The sequence below is a fragment of the Castor canadensis genome, chromosome 7 (genome assembly GCF_047511655.1).
Source record: "Castor canadensis chromosome 7, mCasCan1.hap1v2, whole genome shotgun sequence".
NCBI lineage: Eukaryota > Metazoa > Chordata > Mammalia > Rodentia > Castoridae > Castor > Castor canadensis.
The window spans coordinates 152,442,655-152,469,674 of record NC_133392.1 but is presented as its reverse complement, the minus strand read 5'-3'; the positions used below and the strand labels follow the sequence as shown (position 1 = coordinate 152,469,674).

Below are 27,020 nucleotides of genomic sequence, written 5' to 3'. Positions count from 1 at the left end.
AAGTCAATGATAGCAGTCAAATAGAGAAAGGGGTAGAGCTGAAACATAGAAGGTAGAATCTTAAAAAGCTTGTATTACATCCTCCAGAGACCTGGTTGTTATATCCTAAGGATAATGGTGTTTAAGCCACTAAATAAAGCTGCTAAGTAATTATCTGTTATCTGCCTCTCTGCTGGCCTGCAGACTTGTAGGGGGAGTCGGGGATAATGTCTGTGGCCTCTCCTCTCCACCATTATGTGTACAGGCTTTAGTATGATGCTAGACACACGAGTGAATACAAACTCATCCCCTTAGATGCACGGGTGGTGGATCAGCTTTCTAAATATTAAGAACCATCTTGGACAATTCAAGATTGTCTGAGGCTTGCCTGAAGTAGCCAGGTTAGTCATTGTGGGAAGAAGAGCCCTTGACTTAGATTTGGGGGTTGACATGAGTTCCTGCCCTTCCCATATGATCTGTGTTTTGTGAACAAGTCACTTGATCTCTTTGCTCCTTAGTTTCCTCATCTGGAAAATGAGGGTGATAATAATATTGGACTTCATAGATTATGGTGAGGACTGAAATAGGTTATCCATGGTAAGTACTTTGCAGTGTTTGACACAAAGTAAACCAAAAAAAAGCTTGTAAGACTGGAAGAATGGAAGCTTGGATGGATGGATGGAAAGATGGAAGGAAGGAAGGAAGGAAGGAAGGAAGGAAGGGAAGATGGATATGTGAGTGGATGGATATATTAATGGATAGATGGGCGGGTGGATGGATGGATGGATGGATGGATAGATGGATGGATGCATGGTTGGATGAATGGATGGATGGATGGATGGATACATGAACCAATAAATTGAATATCTGAAGAAGATATCTATACCAAGTCATGCTCTATTTCAGACCAACCTTCATCTCATTGAATTGAATTTTTAGCATTGATTAGTGCTAAAAATTTAAAAACCACCTGGTCTTGGTTTCCATGAAAGTCTTCTGGCCTGCTGCCATTAATGCTGGAGACTTCAGTTCTTATTTTAGGCTCTGTCGAGACACCTCTCTAAACAGGAATTTCATGTTAATGTGCAGGTGTTGCTTGTGAACAGGTTATTTCTAAATAGAAGCTGGTGCACTACAAAAGAAAACTTCAAGAGCAAATAGAACTAATCCACCACAAAGTCTCCAAAGGGAAAAGTCTTGTCAATTCGTCCAGTCCTCCCATACCACCGGCTTCCTCCCTATATGCTGCCCAATTACTGGTGAATAGGATAGTCACAGTGGGTATAATTAATTAAATGCATTTGGCTAATTAATTTAAGAACTGGAAAATAGGGCCTCCCTTTGGTAGTTTGTCAGTGCAGCTACCAGTGCTGCTGATTAAAATGTGCAGCCAATCTGGCTAGAAGCTACCATGTAATGGATGGGGACCCTCTCATGACATTTCTTTTAAAGTTTGTCACATTGTATCCTACTGATGTTGCTAACTCCCTTTCATCAGTAAGTATAAAATCCATCAGAGAGCATAAAATATATCTGACAATGGCATACATCAAATCCCAAACTGAACATTGAAAATAAATTGTATCGAGATTTTGTCACAAACATTGATTTCTGCTTTTCAAGCTGGTTGCTGGGGCAGTCACATAAAAGTTAAACCCAAGCTATCCATGGGCTCACTGGAATGCGGTAATTCATTACAGCAACGACGGCTTTAATAAATCTGGGTGTAAGGATTGCTTCCACAGACACCCTCAGCTTGGAAATGTGCCACTAATGAAAGAGGGTGGCAAAACTCATCTCGTTGGCGAGCAGAAAGGTGAGAAGTAGCAATATTGTTCCTCTGGGGCACCGTGCAACCGTGGAGACCTAGGAACCCTCTGGACCCAGCCCGTGAGCAGCAAGGGGGCAGCCCGTGGTCAGTACAGGCAGCTGGTTCTGTGAGCAAAGCTATTTTTCACCTTCAAGGTGAGCCCACTCATTCTGTGATCTTGGGTTGATGCTCCGCAGTGCACTCACTTCCTCATGGTGGTAATGACCTCTGCATTCTTGACAATTTGCAAAGCATGTTCACTCCTTTAGTCCCCTAACAATAGTGGGAGAGACAGGTCAGCGTTATTATGCCCATCTTATAGATGAGAAAACTGAACTTTAGAAAGCGAAGTGATTTGCCTGAGTTCTCATGCTGGCATTGCTGGAACTCACAGCCTAATTGCCAAACTCCTAAGCGCTGGGTTCACATTCTACTCTGACCAATTTTCGTGTCTCTGGACAGGGTAGTTAACCCTTCAAAACCTCAGCTTTCCCAGCGGAACAGTGAAGATAATAAAAGTATCCATTTGCTGTTTGTTGGGAGATTTAATGAGCCGGTTATGTAGATCAGATGCTCAATGAGGACCTAACACAGTTTGCTAGGATGTATGTGGGATACCAGGTTGCATCAAAATAAAAGCACCCTAACAGGGCTTGAGAAGTGGGGATTGCAAGTTCCCCTTCACACAGGTATATGAGAACCTTTTCTCGTCCTTGCCATGCAGAGGCAGTTCCAACTTTGTCCAAGAAGAACACTTCTGGCTGGCATATGTTAAAAGCAGCAACGATATTTCAGTTCCTTTCAGCTGTGACTCATTATTGTAAATAGTGGTGCAAAAAGAGATGAGAAAAGAATTTAAATACACTAACTGACAGAATTCTTAGGGAAAGTGAAACGCAAAAAGATAAAAAGCAATCAGGAAAATTTGCATAAACCCTTGGATCTCAAAGGTCATCTATTTAGGAGTCTACTAATGGAAATGTGTCTTTTTTAAATCCGAGCGATTATTCAATTGAAAAGGAAAGAATTTAAATGACTAAGTCATAGGAACAGAGTGGATTTATGTCAACAACAACCAAATATACTTGTTTCTTTAGGGGAAAGTGTTCCATTTGTATACAAGTTAAAATGCAGGGTGGAATAGTAAATTTGGTCATTTATTAGAGTTTGATTTAGCACTTTAAAATATATTGATATTAATGTGCTTTATGAATTTAATTTTTAAATCAACTTCCTGTAACTCTTCTAATTTTATTTAGGAAAGTGGATGGTTTCGTGTCCATTAATTTACTTGAATTTGCCTGATAGGCAGGTCAGTGTTATCATTCCCACTTTTGGAGAGTATAAGCTTTTCTTATTCAGACCAGGGGGCCAAGATTTTTTTCCTTGTTTTTTTAACCCCAGTGCATACCTAATAGAAACGTAAGTCAAAGGTTACAGGAGAGGCTTCAAAATGCTCTGTTTGGGACACGAATGTTTTCTTAGACGTCCCACTGCTCTGCTCTGCCCTCTGTGTCCTTGAGTTCAAATCATGGCTCTGCCACTCACTGTCTAGGTGACCTTTGGAATTTATCTCTTGGAACCATAGCTCATGACAGAGTTACTAATACCTGTCTTGTGGAGATGTTACAGTAATTAAGTTTCAAGAAGAGGAAATGAGAAGGAAAAGGTAAGCTCCTTCCTTAGTACTTACGTGTGTGACACCAGTGATGTTCCAAAATTATGCTTCTCAGTGTGCCATGAATATTCTTAGAAATGCTAGGATAAGCATACTTGTTTGACCACTGCTGAATTTGTTTTTTAAAGCATGACTTAATCATCTGCTCCCGAATTAGCAGAACAAACTGAGCGGCTGGTGGGTTGCACGTGAGGAACGGAATCCAGGGGCCTCACGTGGCAGCCAGGCAGAGCCCTTCCTGTGAAAAGCTTCTCCTTTCATTTCATTTTATATTTATTAATCAATGGCAGGAAGCCCGGTCCCAGGCTGCCCGCCACCTTTCATACAGGGTTCATGCATTTTATTGTTTTCTAGAATATCGTATAGACCTTTTGCCAAGCGATTGGGGGAGTGCAGGGGGAGATCTGCTCATTTAATTTCCAAGTAAGGGATAATTAGTACCAATTGTGACTCATAGCTACAGGAATCCAACGTCTTTTTCATGGCATATTACTTAGGATATTTGCAAATTCACTGATTCTCTTTGAGACTTCCAGGGTAATTAAACTGTTCCAGCCGGTTTAGTTTTCCCCATCGCTGGTAGATGGATCTTAAATATATCAATAAGGCCTGTTGGAGTGGCTCAAGTGTCGGAGCACCCATCTAGCAAGTGTGAGGCCCTGAGTTCAAACCCCAGCACCCTTAAAAATATAATATATTGATAGAATAGCCATGTTTAGTGAAGAATTACGTGACTGATGTCAGTGGATGCGGGGAGGTAAAGGGTAAGTGGTCAACAACTGGGTTGGACAAGTTGAGTGGTAGATGAAGGATTGATTAGCAGAGAAGAGCATTAATGAGCTTCAGGGTCTAATCTAGGTGTCAGCCTACTTAATGCTCTCAACCACACTGTGACATCCCTTGTCAGGGTCATTGGTGACCGCTGCATTTTGCATGTGGTTGGTCTTCACCTCTCATTGCCCACATGGCCTGCCAGAACATCTGACAAGGTCTCCTTCAATCACTTTCTGTTGGTGGCATTCAGGTCAGCATGCTTGGTTTTCCTCCATCCTCTCTTCTCTTTGGCTCATTTCTCCATGCGTATCTGACCTCTGAGTGCTAGAGGAGCCCAGGCAAGTCCTCGGGCTTCCCTCCTCCATCCTGTGCTTAGGAGAGTTCATCCAGCCCTGTGCCTCTCAGTGAGATCCAGACCCTGCCAACCTCAGATTCCTGTTCCAGTTCAAACGGACCCCACTATCACCTGATATCACTGTCTGGATGTCTACCGTGCATCTAAAAGCTAGTATTCACTCTGCTCTGACCTGCTCCTTCCATGGCCTTCCTTGTTTCAGTGTCTTAGATCCAAAGTCACCCTTGGATCCTCTTTCTCTCACATGACATCCAACCTGTCCTCAAATCCAGTGGCTTCATCTTCCTTATTTACTCAGAACCCAATCACTGCTTTCTGGGCTCTGCCCACCAATCCCACTTCTGTCTTTCAAGCCACCATTGTACCTTGCTAGGTACAGCAGCAGCTGCCTAAACAGCATCCTGTGCCACACTGGGCCCTACAATCTTTCCACACTGTAGCCAGGAGAGCATTTCAAAGCATAAATCAGCAGCATCACTCTGCTGCTTGAAACTGCTCAGGGGCTTCCATCTCACTCAGAATGGGAGCCAAGGTCCCTGTAAGTCCTTACTGTCCCCACAGGGACCTGGTCTAGTCCCACATCTCTCTGGCCTAATGTCTTATTTGCCCACCCACCCACCCCTCACTCCATCCCAGCCACAATGACAGCTCTACTGTATCTTAGACACCCAAGGACTCTTGTACCTCAGGGCCTTTGCACTGGCTGTCCTGTTACCTGGAATATTGTGTCTTAAGAAATGCACTGGGCTTGCTCCGTTGTGTTCTTCAGGTCTCTGCTCAAATGTCACCTTACTAGAAAAGTCAGGTTCCCTTAGCACCCTATGTGAAAAATAGAAACCTCATTTCATCCTCATCCCTCTTGTCCTTCTCCCCACATCATCCCTGTGCACTTACACATGTGTGTCTATTATCACCCTGTGAGCTCAGGGACATTGTCTACTTTTTTTCCACCACTGTAGCTGCAGCCGCTAGAATAGCTCCTGGCACAAATTAGGTATTCAATATGTACGTGCACAGGCAACCCCTAAATTACAGCGATTCAACTTTAGATTTCTTTGGCTTTACAATTGTGCAAAAGCGTAGGCATACAACCATTCTGGTTTTCATTTTCAGAACAGTATAACATAAATGACTTGAGATACAGACTTTGTGCTGCATGATTTTCCCAACTGCAGGCTACTGTAAGTGTTCTGAACACCTGAGTGCCAGACTGAGCTATGATGTTTGTTATGTTAGAGACAGGAAATGCATCTTTGACTTCTGAGACACACCGCACCAGAAATTGAGAAGTACTTCTATGTTAAAAGTTGCAGCATCCTGACTTTGCAGGAAAGAAAACTGGAGTGCAGAGGACCAGTGATGTCCCCCAGAGCTTATACAGAACTGTGATGACTTCCTAGGCCAAGAGACAGGACCCCTCTGGAATCTGCTTGACTCCAACCCCGTGTTCTTCCCACACCCCAGGCAGCACAGAGGATTTGCCAACTTAAAGTGGCATTTACTAGAGTTTATTGGTTTGGAGCAAAATCAGTTTTTTTTGGGGGGGGGGTGATTTTTCAGTTTTAGTCTGTGTCTCTTCCCTGCAAGACAAGAAGCCAGAACCAAGGACTGTTAGAGACATCCAGGGACCTGCCTTTTAAATACCCAATGGCACTTTGTGCTGGTGGTTTGTGTTCTAGAAGAAGTTCTGAAACAACGGGATGAAATTGTCCTTTACAAAGACTTGTTCCCTAGACAGGCATGGTGGTGTACACCTGTAGCCCCAGCACTTGGGAGGCTGAAGCAGGAGGATCACAAGTTCAAGGGCAGCCTGGGCCACATAGTAAGACCCTTTCTCACACCTGTTCCCACACCTGGGCCATGAGAAAGATCCAGCACCGGGGCCTTGGAGGAACAGAACCTGCAAGTGGGTCATCACGTCTGTGATGCAGGCCTCCTGTCCCTATAGAATTTCTGTTCAGCAACACCCCCGACCTCAGTAACAGGAAGGAAATGGAAGGCACTCCAGTGTAGATCTATATGAGGTATAGATCTCATATTTTGAAGTGGCCTCCTTTTTTGGGGGTACTGGGGTTTGAACTCAGGGCTTTGTGCTTGCTAGGCAGCCACTCTACCACTTGAGCCATGTGTCCAGTCCTTTTTGCTCTGGTTATTTTGGAGATAGGGTCTTATCTTTTGCCCAGGCTTTGAACCTCGATCCTACTATTTTAAGCTTCCTGGTGTAGCTGGGATGACAGGTGCATACCACCACACCCGTCTTTCTTCCATTGAGATGAAGTCTCACTACCCTCTGTCCCACACTGACTGGCCTGGAATCGAGATCCTCTGGATCTCAGCCTCCCAAATAGCTAAGAGTACAGGCAAGAGCCACCAGGCTCTGGTCCAATGTTTTCTTTAATCCTAAGAATTTTATTGATGAAAGGGAAAAAACAGTTTTCATTTTTAATGAATATGTATTATGTGAAGTTGAAAGACTGCATGAATGCCTTATCTTCACTGAAAAACATGCTCTTAAAGTGGCCCTCAGTGAAGCTTTGTTCTGTGAATGTTTTCTGTGTCACCCACTGGACCCTGAGCACTGTAAGCACAGAGCAGAGGCATCCCCACTTCCCCATCCCAGCATGCAATGTACCACCCAGCATTGGCAAGCACTTTCCTGGTACGGTTTTAACACCTTTGCACTAACTGACTGATTCATTTAGTCTTCCCTGGATAGTTATTATTGCCATTTCACAGGTGAGAAAACTGAGGTACTGAGAAGCCAAGCTCCTTACTCAAGGTCACTGACCTGATGGAGCTACACCAGAAATTTGACCTCGGGCAATCCAGGCCAGAGGTAGGTCTGTGCTCTTAGCTTGTACTGTACCTATCCTGCCTCTTGCAGGGGTACGCTGAGCAGATGACTGCTGGACAAATGAATGAATAATAAATAAACAAATGAGCCATAACAATAAACATGACTAGCATGCATGATCACTCCCTGTGTGCCAGCCTCAGGACAACTCAGAGCCAGTTCTCTGCATGTAGGCAGTAACTCGGGAGTGTTGGAGGGGTGAACAGGTATAGCTGGGAAGTCCACGTTGGGTGGCGGGACAAACCAGTAGGCTGTGTGCTCTGTCCCAGTGCCTAGAGGGATCTCTGGAGCTGGGATGGTCATCCAGGTGGTTCCAGATGGAAGCGAAGGGGCTGCACTTTTGGATCCAAGTCACTGGCTGAGGGCTGGTCCCTGGGTATGGATGTGACCTGCCCTGTGAGGGTGAAGGGTGCAGCTGTGAGCCTTTGGTGACTGATTCATGCACCCTTGAATGAATGCTGAGCCACACTGCGGCAGCCACTACCCCAGGTGACATTCTGTATAACCGTCTCATTTACGCCTTACCACCTACAGTAAGACATCATTGGTTCCCATGCCACCACCTCAGCTTTATGCTAGGGTGACTGAAGCCTGGAGGAGTCACCACACTTGACTAAAACTGATCACCAACAAGTCAATGCTAGGATTGACTAAAGGCCTTATGTGCATTGGATTAAAGGCCTGAATGGCTGGCCCAGCTCACCAGGCCCAAGTCACTGCCCAGCCCACAGCCCCAGGCTCATCATCCCAGTGCTGGGACAGTGGTATGTTGTCTGTGGACAACCATTGCCTGGGTCTGCCTGGGGTCCCTCTGCCTTCTGCTGAGCCCCTCCCCATGCTTTTCCCCTCCAGCTGGGGCCACCAACCTGATTCCTCAGAACCTTAGGGCTGGTTAGTGAAAGTAGCACCAGTGCCCTGAACTCAGTAGCTGCTCCAGGGCTAGGTCAACTCCTCTCTGGGAACACAGGAGAGAGAAGCTGTCTTCCTCTGACTTCGCTAAAGCAGAGTGATGGAGGCCTGGCCTTGTTACCCAAACTCCCCTGCTTGCCCAGTTGCAGGAGGAGAATGGGCACTGAAGCCAGTGGACAGAGACGGGCAAGACAGAAATGGACCTGATGCTCTCCCAGAGCCCCAGAGCTCTGTCCTCTGACTTCCCAGTCTCCTGGGCAAATGACTCCCCTGGGTGTCCACGCCAGTGCACACTGAGTGTCTGTCACATGCAACAGGTCATTCCTTGCTTGATCCTGGAGAATCCTGCTCACAGCACCTTAGAATAGGATTGTGTCTGGAGAGAGGGTCTTTAAAGAAGGAATCAAGTAAAATGAGGCCCGATGAAGGCTCTAATCCAATCTGATTGGTGTCTTCATAAGATTAGGATGCAAATACAGGCAGAGGGACAGCCCAGGGAAGACACAGGGAGAAGATACCATCCATAAGTCAACAGTGAGGCCTCAGGAGAGACCAGCCCTGTTTTGATCTTGGACTTCCAGCCTCCAGATCTATGAGAAAATGAATTATGATTAAGTCCAAGTCTATGGTACTTTCTACAGCAGCCTTAGCAAGCTAACACCCCTATCCCTCAGTGTCCCTGGGGCATGGGCTCCAAGATGCCCCACAGATACTGAACTGTGAATGTTCAAGTCTCTTGTATAAAAAGTCATTATTTGCACATGTCTGACGCACATCTTCCTGTATATTTTAAGCCCTCTGTAGATTACCTATAAACTAATACAATGCAAATACTATGCAAAGAGTTGGATGGTTTGGGGAATTCAAGTTTTGCTTTTTGAATATTTCCAATCCATGGTTGCTTGAGTCTACAGAGGCACAACACATGAATTTGGAAGCCTGGAGGGCAGAGGGCTTGGGCAGGATAACACTCTGGTCAAGGCCTGGTTTGTCCATTTGTTGTTTGTCGAGTGTTGCCATTGTAACTCACAGCCTCAGAACCTCCATGCCTTACAGTACTCATTTTCCTCATTTGTGTCATGCTGATGAGCTGTGGCTTTGGTTCCAGGTTTGGCTCCAGGCTGTAGGTGTGGCTCAGCTTTGCTCCCTGTGTCTTCCTTCCTTGCTGAGCCTAATGCACCAGCTCCTTGGGGCACGCACTCTTCTCTTAGAGGGCAGACCAAACTGTGAATGCAACCTACTCACATTCCTGTGGCTAAAGCAAGTCACATGGCCAAGGTTAATTAATATCAGAAGGGCAGGGAAAGTACTCGACCTATGCCAGTGAGAAGTACTGCTCTGTCCGAAGGCTCAGGGCAGGACCTGGAACACTATTAGCTGAAGGCAGGCTCAATCAGCCAATCAACCACAAGAGGCAAAGGGAACAAAGAGGAAAAGGTGCTAAAGGACACCAGAGGCCACGCAAGACACATCCCAGCCCCCTACACAGATAAGCTAAGGTGTCCTGTTGCCACGACCAACCCCAAGGGAAGACTGCCTTCTGCAGATCAATCACAGCACTGTCAGCTGAACCCCAACACCTCCTCAGACCTCTACACGCCATCTTGAGGCAGAGGCTCCACGTGCAGAGAAACCAGACCCTTCCTGGGAGATGAAAATCAATTTTAAATAGACACAGCTGTTCCCTAGTGAGGCCGTCAGAAGGGAGAGGGGAGGCTGCTATAGGAAAAGCTTCATTCCTTTTTGTTTTAAGTTGTTGAAATAACCAAAGAAGGGTTTTGTTTTTTTTTAGGTTTGACTATTAATTTCTGGAAGAGTCCGTGGCCAAGTTTGCGATCATTTTTAAGGAAAAGAAATGAAAGATAAAAGGTAGACTTCGTAGCAGAGGCTTCACCTCATATTGAGTTTGGAAGCTTTTCACAAAACAAGGATCAGAAATAGAGCCGGTTGGGGTTTTTTTGATGTGCCCCTCAGACGGATGGATCAAATGCCACTGTTTATTTAATGCATCCAACAAATGTTTACTGAACATCCCCCGTAGTCATGTGCTCGCTTGTAAAAACATAAATCATAATAACAGTAAGCATTGCCAGTCCATGTGTGGATCCAGTCAGATTCTCTCCCTGGCTCTCCTCTGGTGTCTTCATTTGTAAGCCAGCATGCTTGGTGAAGCAAAAGTCCCATCTAGACATAGATTTCTGAAGTCCTCAGAAATCTTCAGAAGTCCTTTCTGAAGTTCTAGTCTTACTTGCTAATCATTAAAACTGAAGTGTGCAGAATGCCCTAGGAAGCTGAGGGAGGTCAAAGAGCCACAGGGATGAACAGCCATGTTCCAGAGAAAAGCTAAGAATGGCTGAGATCCAGACATTTCCCCCTCCCCACATCTCCTCGAAAAATGGCTAATTGTTCCAGAGCATCTTCAGGGCAGGTGTGTATAAATCCCACCTTTATCATACTGTCTGGTCCTAAATACCCACACAGGCTGGGGGCAGGAAGAAATACAGAAGAGCAATAAAAGGGAGCTGCTGGCATCCCATAACCTGAGTCTGGGCTCTGCCACTTGTTAGTTGTTTGACCTTGGGTAAGTACCATAACCTTGCTGAGCCTCAGCTTTCCAATCTGAAAAGGGGAATGGTATAAGTCGCTCCTTCCTTGTCTTCTGTCCTTAAGTACTTAGCACTATGTTGGATATAAGAACTCGTAGAATCATTGCTATATATCCTGACTATAGACCCCTTCCAAACATACTTTCTGGTCAAACTGGGTTTCACCAGTATCAGTTCAGTTAGCCTCTGCTTAGGTAGTCTAGAAAATTCCAAGAAATAGAGGATTTATGCTGTCATTGAAATTTAATGGAAAACTTCATTTAGCACTCTGTGCATGAAGGTGTCCATAGATTTGTGAAAGTACATGTGCCTTTCAATTAAAACAGCAATAATATAAAGATCTTAAATCTAGAACCTCGTTGACCATGGACCCAACTGAACTGGGTGAAAATCCAGCTAGTGAGTGATGCATGGGTCACTTACTGCTTGCTTTCCACAGGAAACCTGGAACTCCAGGGCGTCACTCTCCAGCTCTGTCCTCCAGCAGGGCTACTTTCTCCTTGAAGAAGAGAGCAGGTTTGTTTCTGGTTTGTACAAAGGTTCCCCGAGGGCTGGCCAAGGCCTAGGGCTGGTGCATGTTTGGGGGGACGTTTGAGTTCACACTTTCATTTGATGTGTCCACAGGAATAACAGGAGGAAAATCTGGATCTTTCTTTCCTTCCCCGAAGCTGCCTAGAGCTCACCATAGCTGTAGGCTCCTCACATTGTGAAGTGGCTCTGTGGGACCCCCTGGGGCTCCTGGCTGGCTGGGGGAGGAAGAACATAGTTCTTTTTCTTACAATTTATATCTCAGATGTAGGACAGCCATTTCAGAGCTGGACAGAAGCATTCTTGCACTTGTCATCCCAGTGATCTCAGGGACTAAGTGTGGAGCCAGTGCTGGGGCTGTGGATGTGACAATACAGAGGACACACAGTGAAGAGCAAAAGGGACCCCTTACCCTGGTATTTTTTTTTCATAGTCCTACCTGCCTCCCTTTTTAAAAAAACTCCTATGTGTTTGTCACTCAAAAACAGAAATACTGGTAGCTGACTGTTCTGGGCAGAGGAGGCAGAAAAACTGCATTGCCACAGGATAGCTGAGGACACTGACCCAAAACAAAACCACCCAAATTGGTGTGAGCAAATACAGCTCCTCTTGAGCCACACACACCTACTAATGTGGCCCAGGACTCCAAGTATTGGATTATAAATTATTTTCCTCTCTCTGGCATTAAATAAGGCAGGTAAACACATAGCAGGTAAACAATTAAGATAAGTACAGCCCTTCCCACTGTCTTATCTAGAGACATCCCATTGAGTCAGCTGCAGGATAAGATGGCTGTCTTCTAATATTTGCGTACAACCGAATGCTAATTGTGAGTACAAGAGCGGATGTGGCAGGTACAGGATGCTGACTGAACAGTCTGTACCGTGTTGCTAATAAGTGTTTTTCCCAGGTTGCTTTGTGCTGGAAGAGTCAAAGATATACTGAAAAGCAAGGACCGGGCAAGATGCCTACTACAGCGACTTTGCACTCTTGAAAATGGTGTGCATATCCCAGACCCCTTTGTAATGTGTCATTGGAAGGTGTTAGAGTCTTAACTCCCCTGGGCAGCTGGGGGACATTAATACAGCATCTCTGCCCTGGCACAGTATTCTTTGCAGCCTATTTGTGAGAGAAGGACCCTTTCCTGGGAAAGGTGGAGGAAGTGCAGATGTCATCCGAGGGTAGAAAGCAATGGACTCCAAGGGAAATAGGAGCTCATAAAAGTCTGGGCAAGTGGTGGGGTTGTGAGTAATACTGACCAGAAAACTCCTACTGAAGACAGAGCTAAGCAAATGAATGAGAAAGAGCAAACCATGGCCATCCTGAAAAAGCTCCATGCTTGCAAAATGTTGCTCCTAACCAAATCTGATGCACTTTTTTTTTTAAATACCACCCCCTCACACACACAAAAGCACAGAAAACAACTTTTATTTGGATGGACATCACAACAAGTGAGGAAAAAGTAAATTATCCATTTAGACCAGGTCTGTTAAGTATTTCAAGTCACTGGGGTACCATTTTGTGAGCCAAAAGAACTAATTTACCAAATGGGTCCCTAGAGCCTGGAAGAACTAGTGCACTGGTCACAAAGGAGCAGCTCCCTTGCCTGCACCTTCAGCAGATCAGAGCCTTCTGCAGAGAATGAAGGGCATGGAGTGGAGGGACACACACAGTCTCTTACTGCATCAGCCTGGGAAATGCCCAGATCACATTTGTGTATTGAAGGGGGAATCGGGAAAGAAAAAGGTTGGACCTGAGAATTAGGCACACCTGGATTTGAATCTAGTGCTACCAACCCTGAGTTTTCTCCTCATGGCAAGTTCAGTGTTGGGAGGATTTGGCCTGAATTGTTAGAAATCAGTGGACAAGCACAGTGGCAGGATATAGTGGATATCCAAAGAATGGATACTGCCATACAGCTACCAATGTCACCATCACCACCACCACCACCACCATCACCACCATCACCACCACCACCACCACCATCACCACCATCACCATCACCACCACCACCATCACCACCACCACCATCACCACCACCACCACCACCACCACCACCATCACCATCACCACCACCACCACCATCATCATCTCCATCATCTGTATCTGCACCTTTGATAACTTCTACTGAGTTGTGTCCAGCCACCAGGCACTATACCCAATGTGTCACAGGTAGGGTCTCATTTAATTCCTCAACAGTCTCTGAAGTTGGTAGTAAGTAGTATCCCATTTTATGAGAAACTTGAAGCTCAGAGAGGCTAAGTAACTCATTGGGTATCACAGAACTCTTAAGTGGCAGGGCTGGAACTTGAACTCATGTTTAACTCCTGTCCTTTCTCAGGAGTAGAGGGAGATGAGTGGTGAGTTAGCATCATCCTGCCCATAGACTGTGGACAGGGACCTTTGCTAAGATGGGAAATGAGAACTGATTGACGGGGTATGAGTGGCTGGAAGACTTGACCTGATCCTTTGTGGCTTTATTGGGTGAGCCTCTCAGGGATTTGCTCAGAGGTGCTGGAAAACAAAATGGTGCCTACCACACAGATCTAGGCAAGGCAGAAGAGGACAGTAGATTCTGCAGCTTGGGCTAGTTCTCTGGGAGTGTAGTGATGGTTTCTACAAGTGGAAATATTTGTCTCACAATTTTATATTCTGCTTGGCTGTTTGTCCATGCTTACCCACAGACACTGTGACAGAACCAGGGGTTCAAGCCATTAAGCATATTCTTTTGCAGCCCTACCCCCACCATGTAAGAAAAACATCAAAACCCAAAGAACAGTACATATGCTTATGTGTTTAAGTTCATGGTTAAGAGGTGTAGTTAATATTTATCTCTTTAATACCTAGTTACTTTGGAATTAGAAGTGATTATTAGAGGGCTGTGTACAAATGAAAAATCTGAAGAAGGGATTGGGTTGGTTAAACACATACATGGAAGGGATGTACCTGGCCGGCTGCCCTGGCTTTAGGTGAGAGATTGCTTGGGTAGTCAGGTCACTCTTCACAGTAATAACTCTGCTTTTTGCCCACGGGGATTATACTTACATGCATATGCATATGTGTGTGTGTGTGTGTGTGTGTGTGTGCGTGTGCACATGTGTGTGAATGTGTATGTCTAACAGATACCTATTCCCATCTCATAGCTACAGGCCCTTATCCTCCAGTGTTTTTCTTCCTCTTTCTTTCACCATCCCTTTGTTTCATCTCTGTGCTTATGAGGGTGGACTGATGGGGAGGTGAATGTAACTGCTGGGGTTCTCTGTCCCTTGCTAGTCTTCTCACCCACAGTCTCATCTCAGGCTTCTTCTGTTTTCGAGATATGTTGCTTTTTTCCCCAGAGCACGTGTTAAAATCCACTCAGCCAAAGTAAACCATGTAAATGTGCAAGAGAGACATCTCGTAGATCGGCTGGGATTCAAATGTGACAATTTGAATAAACACAGCAGCCATCTGCAGAGAGGAGGGAAATCCCCCAAGGACTCTTGGGGGTATGGGGGAAGGGACACAGGACAGACAGCATCCAGGAGAGAAAGAACAGGGCGCCCTTGCAGCCATTCCTGAGACTGCAAGCCTTCTGGCATTTGTGTACTTCACATTTGTGCTCCGCACTTGGGGAGCTCCAGCCATGGGTGCCGGGAGCACTGAGTCCCAAACCTTATCATGTGTCACATTCCCAGGCAGCGTTGCAAAGGCACATAGTGGGCACTATGCAAGAATTCTGATTGATTTTAACAAGCATCTCTTGAGGGCTCCATATCCGAGGGTCTTCATTCTCACTTGGAGAAACACTGGAACCAGTCTGAAGTCCAGAGAGCCCGGCAAGGGACATCATTTGCAGGAAGTGGCCTCTAAAGCCTTAAAGCAGGGCAGACCACATCCTCAGATGCTTCTGCAGCTCCCACAGGCAGCCATGTGCCAAGTCTAAGAAGCATCAGACTTTCCTAGTCACTGACTCCTGGGCCAAGGGCTCCAACACACGCCAGCTCCTCCTTCAGACAGCCCCCTCTGCACTGTCCTATGTGTGGATTCCTGGAAGTCCTCTGCTCCTCACTCAACCTTGCAGAGGAGGAAGGGTGGGAGGAGTGTGAAAGCCGCCCCCCGTTCCACAGCCAGACAGAAGCGAGTCCCCAACTGAGTCACAGAGAAAACTGGGCCACATGTGGGCGAATCCACACAGTAAAGATTTGTGGAGCTCCCAGAGAAAAGGGGTGGAAGGACAGGCAACTTGCTGTGATTGTCAGAGAAGCAATGGTGAAGAACCTTAAGGCTTTGTGACTTAGCTGGAAAAGGCAAGAGCCTCTCTGCCCAACGAAGTTGGTGCAAGAGTAAGATAAGAGGGCTGCAAAAGTACTTAGCAAAATTCACCTGTGATTAGACTTCCTGGAGAAGACTGAAGAGGTTGTTTTAGTTCTTGGGACTGGGGTTTGAACTTAGGGCCTCACGCTTATAAAGCAGGCACTCTTACCACTTGAGCCACTCCACCAGCGCTTTTCTTGTGATGAATTGTTTTGAGATGGGGTCTCACAAACTATCTGCCCAGGGCTGGCTTCAAACTGCGATCCTCCCGATTGCTGCCTCCTGAGTAGCTAGGATTACAAGCGTGTGCCAGGAAAAGGGTTTTAATGAGAAGAGAGAATATTTGTGGCTGTGGGGTGGGGGTGATGAGGGGGGGCGAATTTGCTCAGTCAACCACGAACTTTTTGGAGAAACATAGGAAGCACCAGGCAACAGAAGCCCAAACAAGACCAGGCCACATCCCTGCCTTCCTGAGGGTCACCATCCAGCTGGGCGGGCGAGAGTGGGGAGGGGGGAGGGCGGGCACTGTGTGGTTTTAGCCAGGGCATTGTATTGCATGCAATAGAAATAATCAAGTTAGCTCAAGAAAAGGCCATTTATTCTTGGAAATTCCATGGAATTCAACAGCAGACTAAGGTTTGCCTTGGGGGCCTCAGTGACAGGAATTTAAAAGCCCTTCACTCCAGTGAGCCAAATTCGTGGTAACTTATCTCTCAAATCTTTCAGTGGATACAGTATTTCACATTGGCAAATAAATAAACAAAACAACGATCAATGGCCATAGTGCTATGAAATAAGTCAATGTGGAATGTTAAATCTAAGAATTTTTTTTAAAAATCCATGCAGAAAGCCAAGGCAGAATACTCCAGACAGACGCAAGAGAAAAGCAAAGAAAGAGCAAGGTCCCCCAGGTCAGAAAAAATTAAGTGGCAAAAGTGTCGTGAGCAATGGGTGTGGTATAAGAAATTAGTGGCCCGGCAACGCAAGGCTGTGGTCTCACCCTACACCTCTAGTTTAGGAAATGCATGTGACAGACATCAGTAGAAATATGGGTCATTTTCTAAAAACTCTAGTTTTGATCCAGCCTAGCTCTTTCACCAACATGGCTGCAGGGTCCATTTTGGAACCTCAACTTCTTGGTAAATAAGGAGGGAGCCTCAGGAATAGGGCAATCATTTGTTTCCCAGGGTCTGCCCAATTTCCGCCTCTTATTCCAGCTTCTTTATTCGTCTTCTTTCTCTCTCAAAAGTCTTCCGGGTTGGATGTTTGATTACACATTGGTTGACTGTTTGTGGGGAAAGGGAGGTGCATATGGCTGTATTGTCGCCATGCCCAGAGCACACTCTTGATTCTCATTAGGAATTTCCTTTCTCTGAGCTAGAAGGGGGTTGGTTTTGCAGACTTCCCTAAATGCCCAAGCAAGCTTTGATGGGCACCAAGTGCACATAGTACAGTGGGCTCATGCTGTCGAGAAAAGATCGGACACTAGGCAAATGCTGGCCAAGGCTGACTGGCTGTGCGTGGGCTGATGGCTCAGCCTTGGATGGGGTTTGACTGGTCAAGAGCAATGACAACAAGTGACAGTGAGAAAATGGTGGCAGTTTCCTAAAAAGGGGATCCGTTTTCTCTTTGTTCTTGCCTTGTCCATTTTATACCTCTGTAACAGAATGGGTAAGTTATTATTAATAATTAACAGAGTGGGTAAGTTGTTATTATTTTTTCAAAAAGAATTTATTTCTTATAGTTCTGGATGCTGGGAAGTCTAATATCAGAGTGCCAGACCCTGGCAAGGGCCTTTGCTTCATTCTAACAACACAGAGGGCAGCAGGTGGCAAGACAGGGAAAGTGTGTTAGCACTGTTCTGTCTTTCTTTTCTTAGAAGGCCACAAATACCAGCCTGGGGACCCCACCCTCATGACCTCATCTAACCACATTACTTCCCAGAGGGTCCACCATCAGCATAGACTCTGGGGATTCAGTTTCCAGCACAGAAACTTTGGGGGACACATTCAAACCACAGCAGTTCTTAACCTCCACTTACTGGGCTGCGAGGTGGGGGCTACTTAAAGGATGTTCAGAAGGGGGGATATCTGAAAAGGAACCCACATTTCCATCAAGTTCTCATTGCTGTGAGAGAGAGACACAGAGAGAGAGAGAGAGAGAGAGAGAACAGATGGATTCTCAACAGCTTACATGTGTCTCCTAAGAAATGGTTGGTAAGTACATTATCAGCCACCCAAGGGCAAGTAGGTGTCTAACATAGGGTGTTAGACAAGCAGGAGGGTTGCACAGAGAGGAGCGTTGGGGGTAAGAAAGGTAGACCAGTAACCTTTTTTGGTTTATATCAAATGGATCCTCAATCTGCCTCAGACCTGCTCCTTTTGTGTGTGTTGTATGTGTGTGGGGGGGGTGACTAAAAGGAGACACAGCTGGGAAAACCCACCTTTTCATGTTCTGAGAAAGAAACCTCAAAAAATAAAATTCTTTAAAATCCTAGGATGAACCTCAGGAGTTTCCAAAGCAAGTTTCAGGGAACCTCACAGGGAGAACTACAAGGGACCCAAGAAAGATGTCTTTGCTTCCTTTTCTCCTTGTTAGATTTCTGTTTGTTGTGTTTTTGTTGGATTTGAAGGGTGTGTGGGTATAATCTTACCAAAGAGGAAGATGAGTAACACTTGGTCAGTTTGTTTACTGCACAAACACACTCACGCACAGTCATGTACAGAGTGTTGCTATGCATTAGGTGACAAGGATGGGAAGAAGAATGACATAAAGGACTGAGGTTCACATGAAGTGGGGAAGGCATGGAAACAGATAAATCTGTTTTTTATGATTCGTGGTATAGCAGAGGTGTGAACACACACACAGACACACACCACTCTCCCAATAGAGCTACTCTTAATTGTTTTCTGCTCAGGTTGTTCCCAGAACACCCCACCCCCTTCTTTTTTATATGCTGACTTTTTAATTGAGTTGAGAGTCACATAACATGAAAGCCACCATTTTAATGCAAGCAACTGATGGCACTTGCTACATTCTCAGTACTGCACAAGCACAGCCTCTGCCTAGTTCCAAGACATTTGCATCACCAGAATAACCTATTAAACAGTTAATAACCTATTAATAACCTGCTAAGCAGTTACTCCCTATTCTCTCCTGCAGCCCCTGGCAAATACCAGTCTGTTTTCTGTCTCCATGAACTGGTCCATTCCAGACCTTGCATATACATGGAGCTACAGTCTGTGACCTTTTGTTTCTGGCTTCATTCACCTAGCATGTTTTTGAGTTTCTTCCTAGCTGTAGTACATCAGCCTCTCATCCCTTTCTTTGGCTGAGTAATATTCCATCATGTTTATATCATTTATCTGGTAATAGACATCAGGGTCGTTTCTACCTTCTGGCTGTTGGGAATACTGCTACGAATACTGGCATCATTCCTGAAATTCGTGAAATTTTTGTTTCGATATCTGTTTTCGTTTCTTTTGGACATCTACCCAGGAATGGGTTTGCTGGGTTATATGGCAATTCCATGTTTAACTTTTTGAGAGACTGCCAAACTGTGTTCCATAGTGATATTCCCCTTTGGGAGACCCAGTGACGTCTGTGGTTAGACGCACCTCCGTAACTTAACTGGTGGACTTCAAAGAACTGAACTGAGCCCTGGTTTGCAAACCGCCAAGCAGTTCCCAGTGCCTTGGTAGGTCCACTTGGTCAGAACCTGTGCCAAGGAAACTGAGGTCAAGGGTATCATCTCCACACTGACCGGTTAGCTGAGCAGAGTGGACAGAGTGACAAACTATGCCTGCTGTCCTTGTTCCACCACCTATAGCTCGCAAAAGCTTGAAAGTGGTCACACAAGAGATGGGGCAACTGTGATTTTATGTTTCCACATTAAGAAAACAAAACAAAACAAAAATACAGAACCTAGCATTCAAGGTCCACTGAAGACCCATGGGACTAACTGGAATCTGATCGTCATTTTGGTGGTGGCTCCATGTGATTTTGATGGCACCCTTGAGTAAATTCCTTAACCCTGCCCAGAGACTCAGTTTCCTCCCCTCTAAAAACAGGAATAAAAATCCATAGTCCAAAGAGATAAGCATGCATGCAAAGACACTTTGCATACATTTTTCCAGCTTGGTTCTTCCAAGCTTTCAAGAAATGCTGTTGAATCTGGAGGGCGATATCCTCATCCTGTGCACTGGCACCCAGTTGAACTCTGCAGTAGGCCTGTGGTCCCCTCCCCAGGTTGCTTGTGCAGGATTGTGGCACACTGTTGTCAGGGGGTTACACTGGCTGGTTAAATCGTGCTATTTGCATGGAATGAAGTTTGCTATGGTAACAAGGTCTGGTGGCTGGAATCCAGGGCCCCAGTGAAAAATGCAAAGCCTGTGCTCTGGGAGAGAAAGAGGAGCTGGGAGGGGCTTATCAGCGTTAAGGTTAGCTCAGTTCTCCCTAGAACATGGAGTGCAGAAACTGAGGCAGGAGGACTAGAGGCTCCTACCTCTGCAGGACTGAGCAAAGACGCCCTTTTGGCGCCTTCCAGTCCTGTCCTCTCCTGGGCTCATTTCTCTCCCCTGCCAGCATTTACCCGGCTACGGTTAGAACCCGGTTGAGGCTCCCTCATGCACCTGGGGTGCACACACACGGGGCTGGGGGCCGCGGGGAGGCCTCAGCGCGATAGGCCAGGCCTGGGGCAGGACAGCGCTCCTTCCTCCCGAGGTGGACAGAGCAGGTCCAGCGGCGAGGTGGGGGTGCAGGGTGAGAGGCACGCCTGCCACCAGCTCGGCTCCCCGCTGGGCGTTTAGTACCCACAGTTTAAGGAAGCTGCAAAGCAAGAACTCCACTGGAGCTGGCTCCAGCTGCCCCCTCCCTCGGAGCTGCATTCCTGCTCCCCTCCCGGGCCCCTCTGTCGAGCACCCACCCCTCTCTCCCCATCGCCCACCGCCTCCCCGACCCCAGCACCGCGCGGGGCAGTAGTTCGCCGGGGCGGGGCTGTCCACGGCTGCAGGGAGGGGACAGCGGGCTGGCCTCGGCCCCGGCGCTCCCAACCCCGCGCCAGGGGCGCCGCCTCCGCCCACTCGCGCGCACCGCCCGCCGCCCCCGCCCCCCAGGGGGTGTGTCCCCGAAGTGGGGGACCCGTGAGGCCGAGGGTGTCCCCGGGGCCAGGCCCCGGCCCCCTCCCGAGCGGGCAGCGAATGGTAGGCTCCACTTAGAGAGTGCCTGGCGGCGCGCGGTGTCCTCTGCGCGCGGCTCGCGGCGCCCGCCCGCCGGGGTCTCGGCGATCGCTGCTCCTCCTCCCGCTCCTTCTCCTCCTCTTTCTCCTCCTCCTCCTCCCCCCGCCGCCTCGCCACCGCCGCGGCTCGGGCTGGAGGCGCCGCTGTCATTCCTGCGCCGGAGGAGCCGGCGCTGACGGTGCCTGGGGGTCGGGGTGCGGGCGAACCGGGCCTCGGGGGACCCAACAGGTAGAGCCGGGGGGTGCCCGGCCACGCGCCCCCCGCGCATCATGCAGCTCTTTGTCACCTCTCTCGCCCCCAGGCCAAAATCTTGAACATGATGGAAGACAATAAACAGCTCGCCCTCCGCATCGATGGGGCGGTCCAGTCGGCCAGCCAGGAGGTGACCAACCTGCGAGCCGAACTCACGGCCACCAACCGGAGACTGGCGGAACTGAGCGGCGGTGGCGGCCCCGGCCCGGGCCCGGGAACCGCGGCCAGCGCCTCAGCAACGGTGGACTCGGCGGCGGCGAACATGGAGAACCACCAGCACGGCGCGCAAGGTAGGGATCGGGATCGCCCCGGCGCCCAGGGCGGGCGGGGACGAGGCGAGGAGCACGCAGACCGCGGAGGTGGCCTCGGACTCCGTGCCCCTCACTTCCGCGCCGAAATCGCCTTGCATTGTGGCTTGTAACCCTTTCCACCCGGCCGTGGTCACCGTCGCTCCCAGGGCTGCTGTCATTAATGAAAACCCAGGCGCAGTGTGCATGGGGTCACACGGTCACACCAGCCGGGTCAGCGCTAGGGAGGCGTAGCTGGCAGATCGCTTCTGGCAGCAGCACACAGCCCCTAGCTCCATGACAAACTTTTCAGGCCCCCACCCCCTGCAGGGGTGAATGACATAGTTCCCCCCAGTTCTGAAGGTTTCTTCCTTTTGGATGGAGCTCTGGGCTCTGCTGCCTCATTCAGGGCTGGGGACTGAACACCAGTTCGGTGTGCACTTTCCTTTGCTCAAGACAAATCCCTGGTCCTCATTGCATCGGGACTTTATTTTCTCCCCACTTGAGATCTTGCAGGCAGTACAATAAATGAATGGATGATAGAAGCTCTGCTCTGCTGGGAGCTTAAATTCCCAACAACTGTGGATACACAGTACTTCCGAGGGGAAAATCTTAGCTCTGAAAGGTTGAGTAATGGGCGCCTGGAGAAATGAAGGCTTGGATGGAGGTGCCTCTTGTTGGAAGGACTCAGCAGTTTAGAGGAAGGGGAAAGACAGCTGGCCAGTGTTGACATTGACAGAGAGGAGGCTCTGAGACCCTGCAAGGGTTAAAGGTGGATTAAGCAAGTGTAAGATGTGCTGTTGGGTTTCTGTGGTTTGGAAAGCCAAAGGATAAGCAGGCTTTTCAGGATTTCTGCCCCCTGTTTGCTCTCTATGAAATAATATCACTGGTCATTAATACTATTTGAATTGTAAATTAAATTGCCCCAATCTGGAACAGGACAGAAAAATCTCCAGCCCCTGAGAGCCACTTGTATAAATATGTCACTTGCTGAAGTACCAGGTACCAATTGCTCAGTGGCTCAAAATGATTTTCTGGTTCTGTTATTTCAACAGCTCCTCTAAGTGTTGAGAGAGAGTCTGTTTTCACAGGGATGCCTTCGCTCCATCACTCCGTTTCTGCCTTCCCTTCTCGGTAAGGCATGCCTTTGTGATGTGAGGTGTGTAGTCTAACCATGAGCAGTTTTGGGTTGAATTCTAAGCCAGATCTGGACTTAGTATTTCAGGAGCCTGTGAGAAGTCTTTAGGAATTGAGCATGTAATTTGTGCTGAAGTGACCATGACGTAATGGTGGGGAGATGCTGTGATCCTGGTGTTCACTACATGGTTTTCAAGGTTGGCATCGGGTTATTCTTGTCACTTGTCCCTCATTATGTCATTGTGTGTGAAAGAACATGCTCCACTGGAACCTGGGAGAAAAAAAGGCATAGCAGACTGCAAGCTGATGCTTTACTTTTTATGAGCAGGGACTCTTCTAACATTAAAGAAATGGCTAAGAACTGTGATTGTGCTAAGAAGCAAAAGCCATAGGAAGGGACACTGAACAATGCTGGTATATTTCCCACCATCTGCCCGTTTCTCGGCCAAGGAAAAGTTAAGTGGTGTTTTATGAGTGCTGGGTTTCGCTGCAGACTGGGTGAGCTAAGGAAGCCGGTGCACTGTGGTACACACACACACTCAACTTGGAAACTAGCTGCTGGTTAAATTATTGTAGTGGAGCAACAGGGGGCTGTTTCCTTTTTCTTATTTTCTTCCAAAAATGCACCAGGCTGTGCAAATGGGAATGACTTTGAGCTCTCTTGATATCTTTAACACACACACACACACACACACAAAACCTGCAGCAACCTCATTCCCTGGGGAACTTGAGCATCTTCCCCCTGCCCTGGCCAGAGGCTATAGGTGCGTGTTAAGAGGAAGGAGGGGCTCTTGTTCCTTTCTGTCCCATTGGTATTTCTCAGAACCCTTGCTAGGAACACTTAGTGACTTTATAATCAGAAAATAAAATGTTAATGGTTTTAACTCAACTTAATTGTTGGTAATGTATCCATCCAAGTTGGTATGAGTTTCCACTGATGCAATGGTTGAAAAGAAACCAACCCTGCCCTGGAATTCCAGAGAGAGCATCATTTACTTAGGTAAAGCAACAGCACCTGGATGCAGCACACAGTATTAAGCTTGTGCAAAGTGTTTGGCTTTGTTTTTTCTTACGGCCTCTGACAGCAGAGTTGGAAACCCTCTGCAGAGTTGGTGTGATAGCTTCCTTTATGATGACTTATTGTTTTCCTAAAGGAAAGAATTCTTCCAAGTTAATTTTAAACTTGATTACCTTCCTCATGGTTCCTCATTACCTCCAGGGGGGTCACAGAAGCTGGGCTCCTCCTGGCTTCCCCACTGTTCTTTCTTGCAAGTTAGAATTAGTCTTGGAATTTCATTCTGTCTGCGCTGTTGCCTTTCAGTGCGCCCATATCCTATAGAGTTACCGCTGTTCAAATCAAGGTTTGAATGAAGTGAGCACCACCCCAAGGGTAACCGTGTAAGTCATCTTTTAGCTAAAGGGCATTGCGCACTTATTAAATACATGCGAATGTGCCTTCAATAATATTAGCACAAATGGTTACACAGAGGAGTCACCTTTTGCTCCCACGCCAAGAGATTGTCAGATCCATTTTCAATCTTTTTGTTGTTAAAGACAATTTATTTTTTGATGAATTAAGACAGCGCATGAATCCATTGTTGGGTGGCAACAGCTGACTAATTGATGGTGCCTTTTGATGGAGAAAACTTAGGTTTTCCTAGTGGGTTAATGCAGCGTGTCATTTAAACAAAATATTACCTTGGTTGGTACCCTCTGTGGGCTGGTATGGTTGCTATGTAACAGAATCTGGAAAGTGAACTGCTGAAAATCCGGGCTTTTGGCACTTCGCAGGATCTTCTTTCGGAATCTGTGTTGAAAGAGCACTTGGCAGCCAGCCCATCGCCTCTCTCCCGCTGCAAGTGAGTTGGATAATCTCTAACGAGCATGCTGGCCTACCGCGCGGAGGGCATCCGTGCAGGGTGGCGCATTTCACAGCTCTGGAGGCCACCTCTTGGGTTGGACAGGTGGACAGAAGGAGGCTTGGGAAAAAAAGCAGAGCTGAGCGTTTGTTCCAGTTCACTTTGGTATTGGTAGCCAGAGAAAGGGTTTGTTTAAGTGACATTTCTAAGTTGTTTTCCTCGGTGTAACATCTCTGGGAAAATGTGTTTCAAATGCTTGCTGTTCTGTGAAGGGGAAATAAAGTCGTTTGTTTCCCCAAAAATGTTTTATCTGATGAATAACTAATATTAGATTCAATTGGTTGTTTTGCTATGCATAGAATAAAAACAATTAGGCATGATTTTCCTCAATTCAAATAGGTGGTAACTATATAACATAAAATACTGACATTCAGTAGGATGTATGTTTCCTGCCTTTATTTCAGTTTTGAGGAAATAATTGAATTTATGTGCCTCTGCTAGTGGAAGGGCTGCAAGCATCTATCTTCGGTGTGGAACATTTCCTGTCTGCTGCATTTGTTGAAATGGGGAGAGGAAAAGGACCTTCCTCACCTCCGTGAATTTCCCTATCTAATGCAAGTTTTATTTTTCTGTGCAAGGCGTTGAAATAGTCTGTTACTTAAGGTCTGGTTGCTCTTAGCTAGCAGTATGACAACACTGGAAACTCTGGTGGAGTATAAATTACCTCTGGAGTGAATTGAATGTGTGAGTAGTGTACGGGATGCTAGACACTGTTGCTTTGCAAAATTAGTTCTGTCTTTTGGCATGGCCTTCCGGATTCATTCCGCCTCTGCTCTTGCTTTCCCAGGTAAACCTTCGTCTTCTTTGAAAAAAGAATTTCCACATGGCAGCAAGGATGAGACACAGTGTAGCAGTATCTCTGTAGCGCTCTGGTAGTTGTGTTCTGGGCCAGGCAGCTCATCAAGTAGCACATGCCTTGGTTTTCCAGCCTGAGGGATGGGCTGAACAACTGAGTTTTTTCCTAACTGGGCAGGCTGTCAAGAGCTGGGACCTCAAAGCTCTTCCTGAAAATTACTGTGCGTGGTCACAAAAAGATTACTTACAGATGGTGCGGCGTGGTTGAAATTAGTTATTGATTGGCTATTATTTACTATCTTTCCAGTGTCTTTGGAAAATGCCTTCAGAGGATCCCTTAAGTCAAGTTTCTGGTTCTGGTTAATTTCATACTTCCAGCCTTCCTTTTGTAGTTTTCTGTGGTTTTTCCAAAATTTCTTTGATGTCACCCTGAAGTCTTAGCCGCTCTGATTTTTATAATAGGAGCTTAGTCGCACATTGTAGCGTAAGGCAAAGCGTGTTTCCAGTCCTTTACCCCTCATACGTCCCAAGACCCATGGCTCTTTTCAGGAGTCCTGTAGGATTCTAATTTGTGATTTCCAGGCTGCCAGAGAGTTGTAGCAGATGGCCTTGGCAGGTGGGAATTGCTCACTGGAACTCTGCCTGCCACCCTGCAAATCATATGGGGCCCAGAAGGTCAAGCTTGCAGTCTTGGCCACATTCATTGCACAGTTTATATGTGTGTGTGCACGTGTGTATGCTTGTGTGTGCAGTGTGAGTTCTACCCCTTCCCAAGACTGGTCTACATGAACATTAGTCCTGGTCTTGTACCCCCTGCCATATCTCTCAAGGCTGAAGGGACCTCATTCTCAAGTAAGAATCAGCCCACACTGTCTGAGTGAATATTAGGGTGAGTAACACACGAGGAGACACATCTACCACCACCAGCAGTCATTGCTACACAGCGCTTGGAGGTGCAGCAAGGCGGGATGGGCCCTGGCAGAATCATTTAAGAAGGGAGCATCATTGAACCCCGGAGTGGCCATACACAGTGGCAGATCCCACCTGGTGAATGATCCATAGCAGCCCAGAGCCCCACACACTTTGCATCTCTAGGTTCTGGGCCAAGCCCACCTCTCCTGCAGAGAAGCTGGCAGAAGACCAGGGGATGGAGTGCTTCTTCCAACTCGTGGGGTTGGATGGGACTGGGGCGTTCTTGTTCGTCTTGACGCAACCTCAGAGCTAAACAGTAGGGTCCAGGGTCCAGGTTGTGCTTGGCAGGTGGCTGGTCCTGCTTCCCCCTTGGAATCTAAGCTGCTTCAAACATGAAAGAAGCTGAAAGTAGTTCTAATGAATTTGGCCAAAACAACTGGTGTGGCGGGTGGCTTCTGTGCAGTGGGAAGTCGTTGCTTCTAAATTTATCCATGCCTTTGTTGGAGGGGACCACAGAAGACCTTTGGGTCAGGCTCTGAAATGCCCCTGCCAGATCTGATGAATGAAAACCCACACCCTGGAGCTTGTAACAGACAGTTCCACCAGCAGTGAGCCTCGCCCCCTCTGCTCCCCTTCCTGGGTATGTGGCCAGGCAGGAGGATGGAGAGAAGTCAGAGAGAGGAGACGCCCTG

General features: G+C 47.2%; 1 protein-coding gene across 2 annotated transcripts in view; it reads left to right on the top strand.

Annotated features, from left to right (window-relative positions):
* Kazn (kazrin, periplakin interacting protein) overlaps positions 1-27,020 on the top strand; it is a 1,020,937-nt gene that overhangs the window by 593,919 nt on the left and 399,998 nt on the right. For both annotated transcript variants that reach the window (XM_074081291.1, XM_074081292.1), the window contains exon 3: positions 21,328-21,568. In XM_074081291.1, the coding sequence (XP_073937392.1) occupies positions 21,328-21,568 (241 nt within the window). The remainder of the gene's footprint in view (positions 1-21,327; positions 21,569-27,020) is intronic.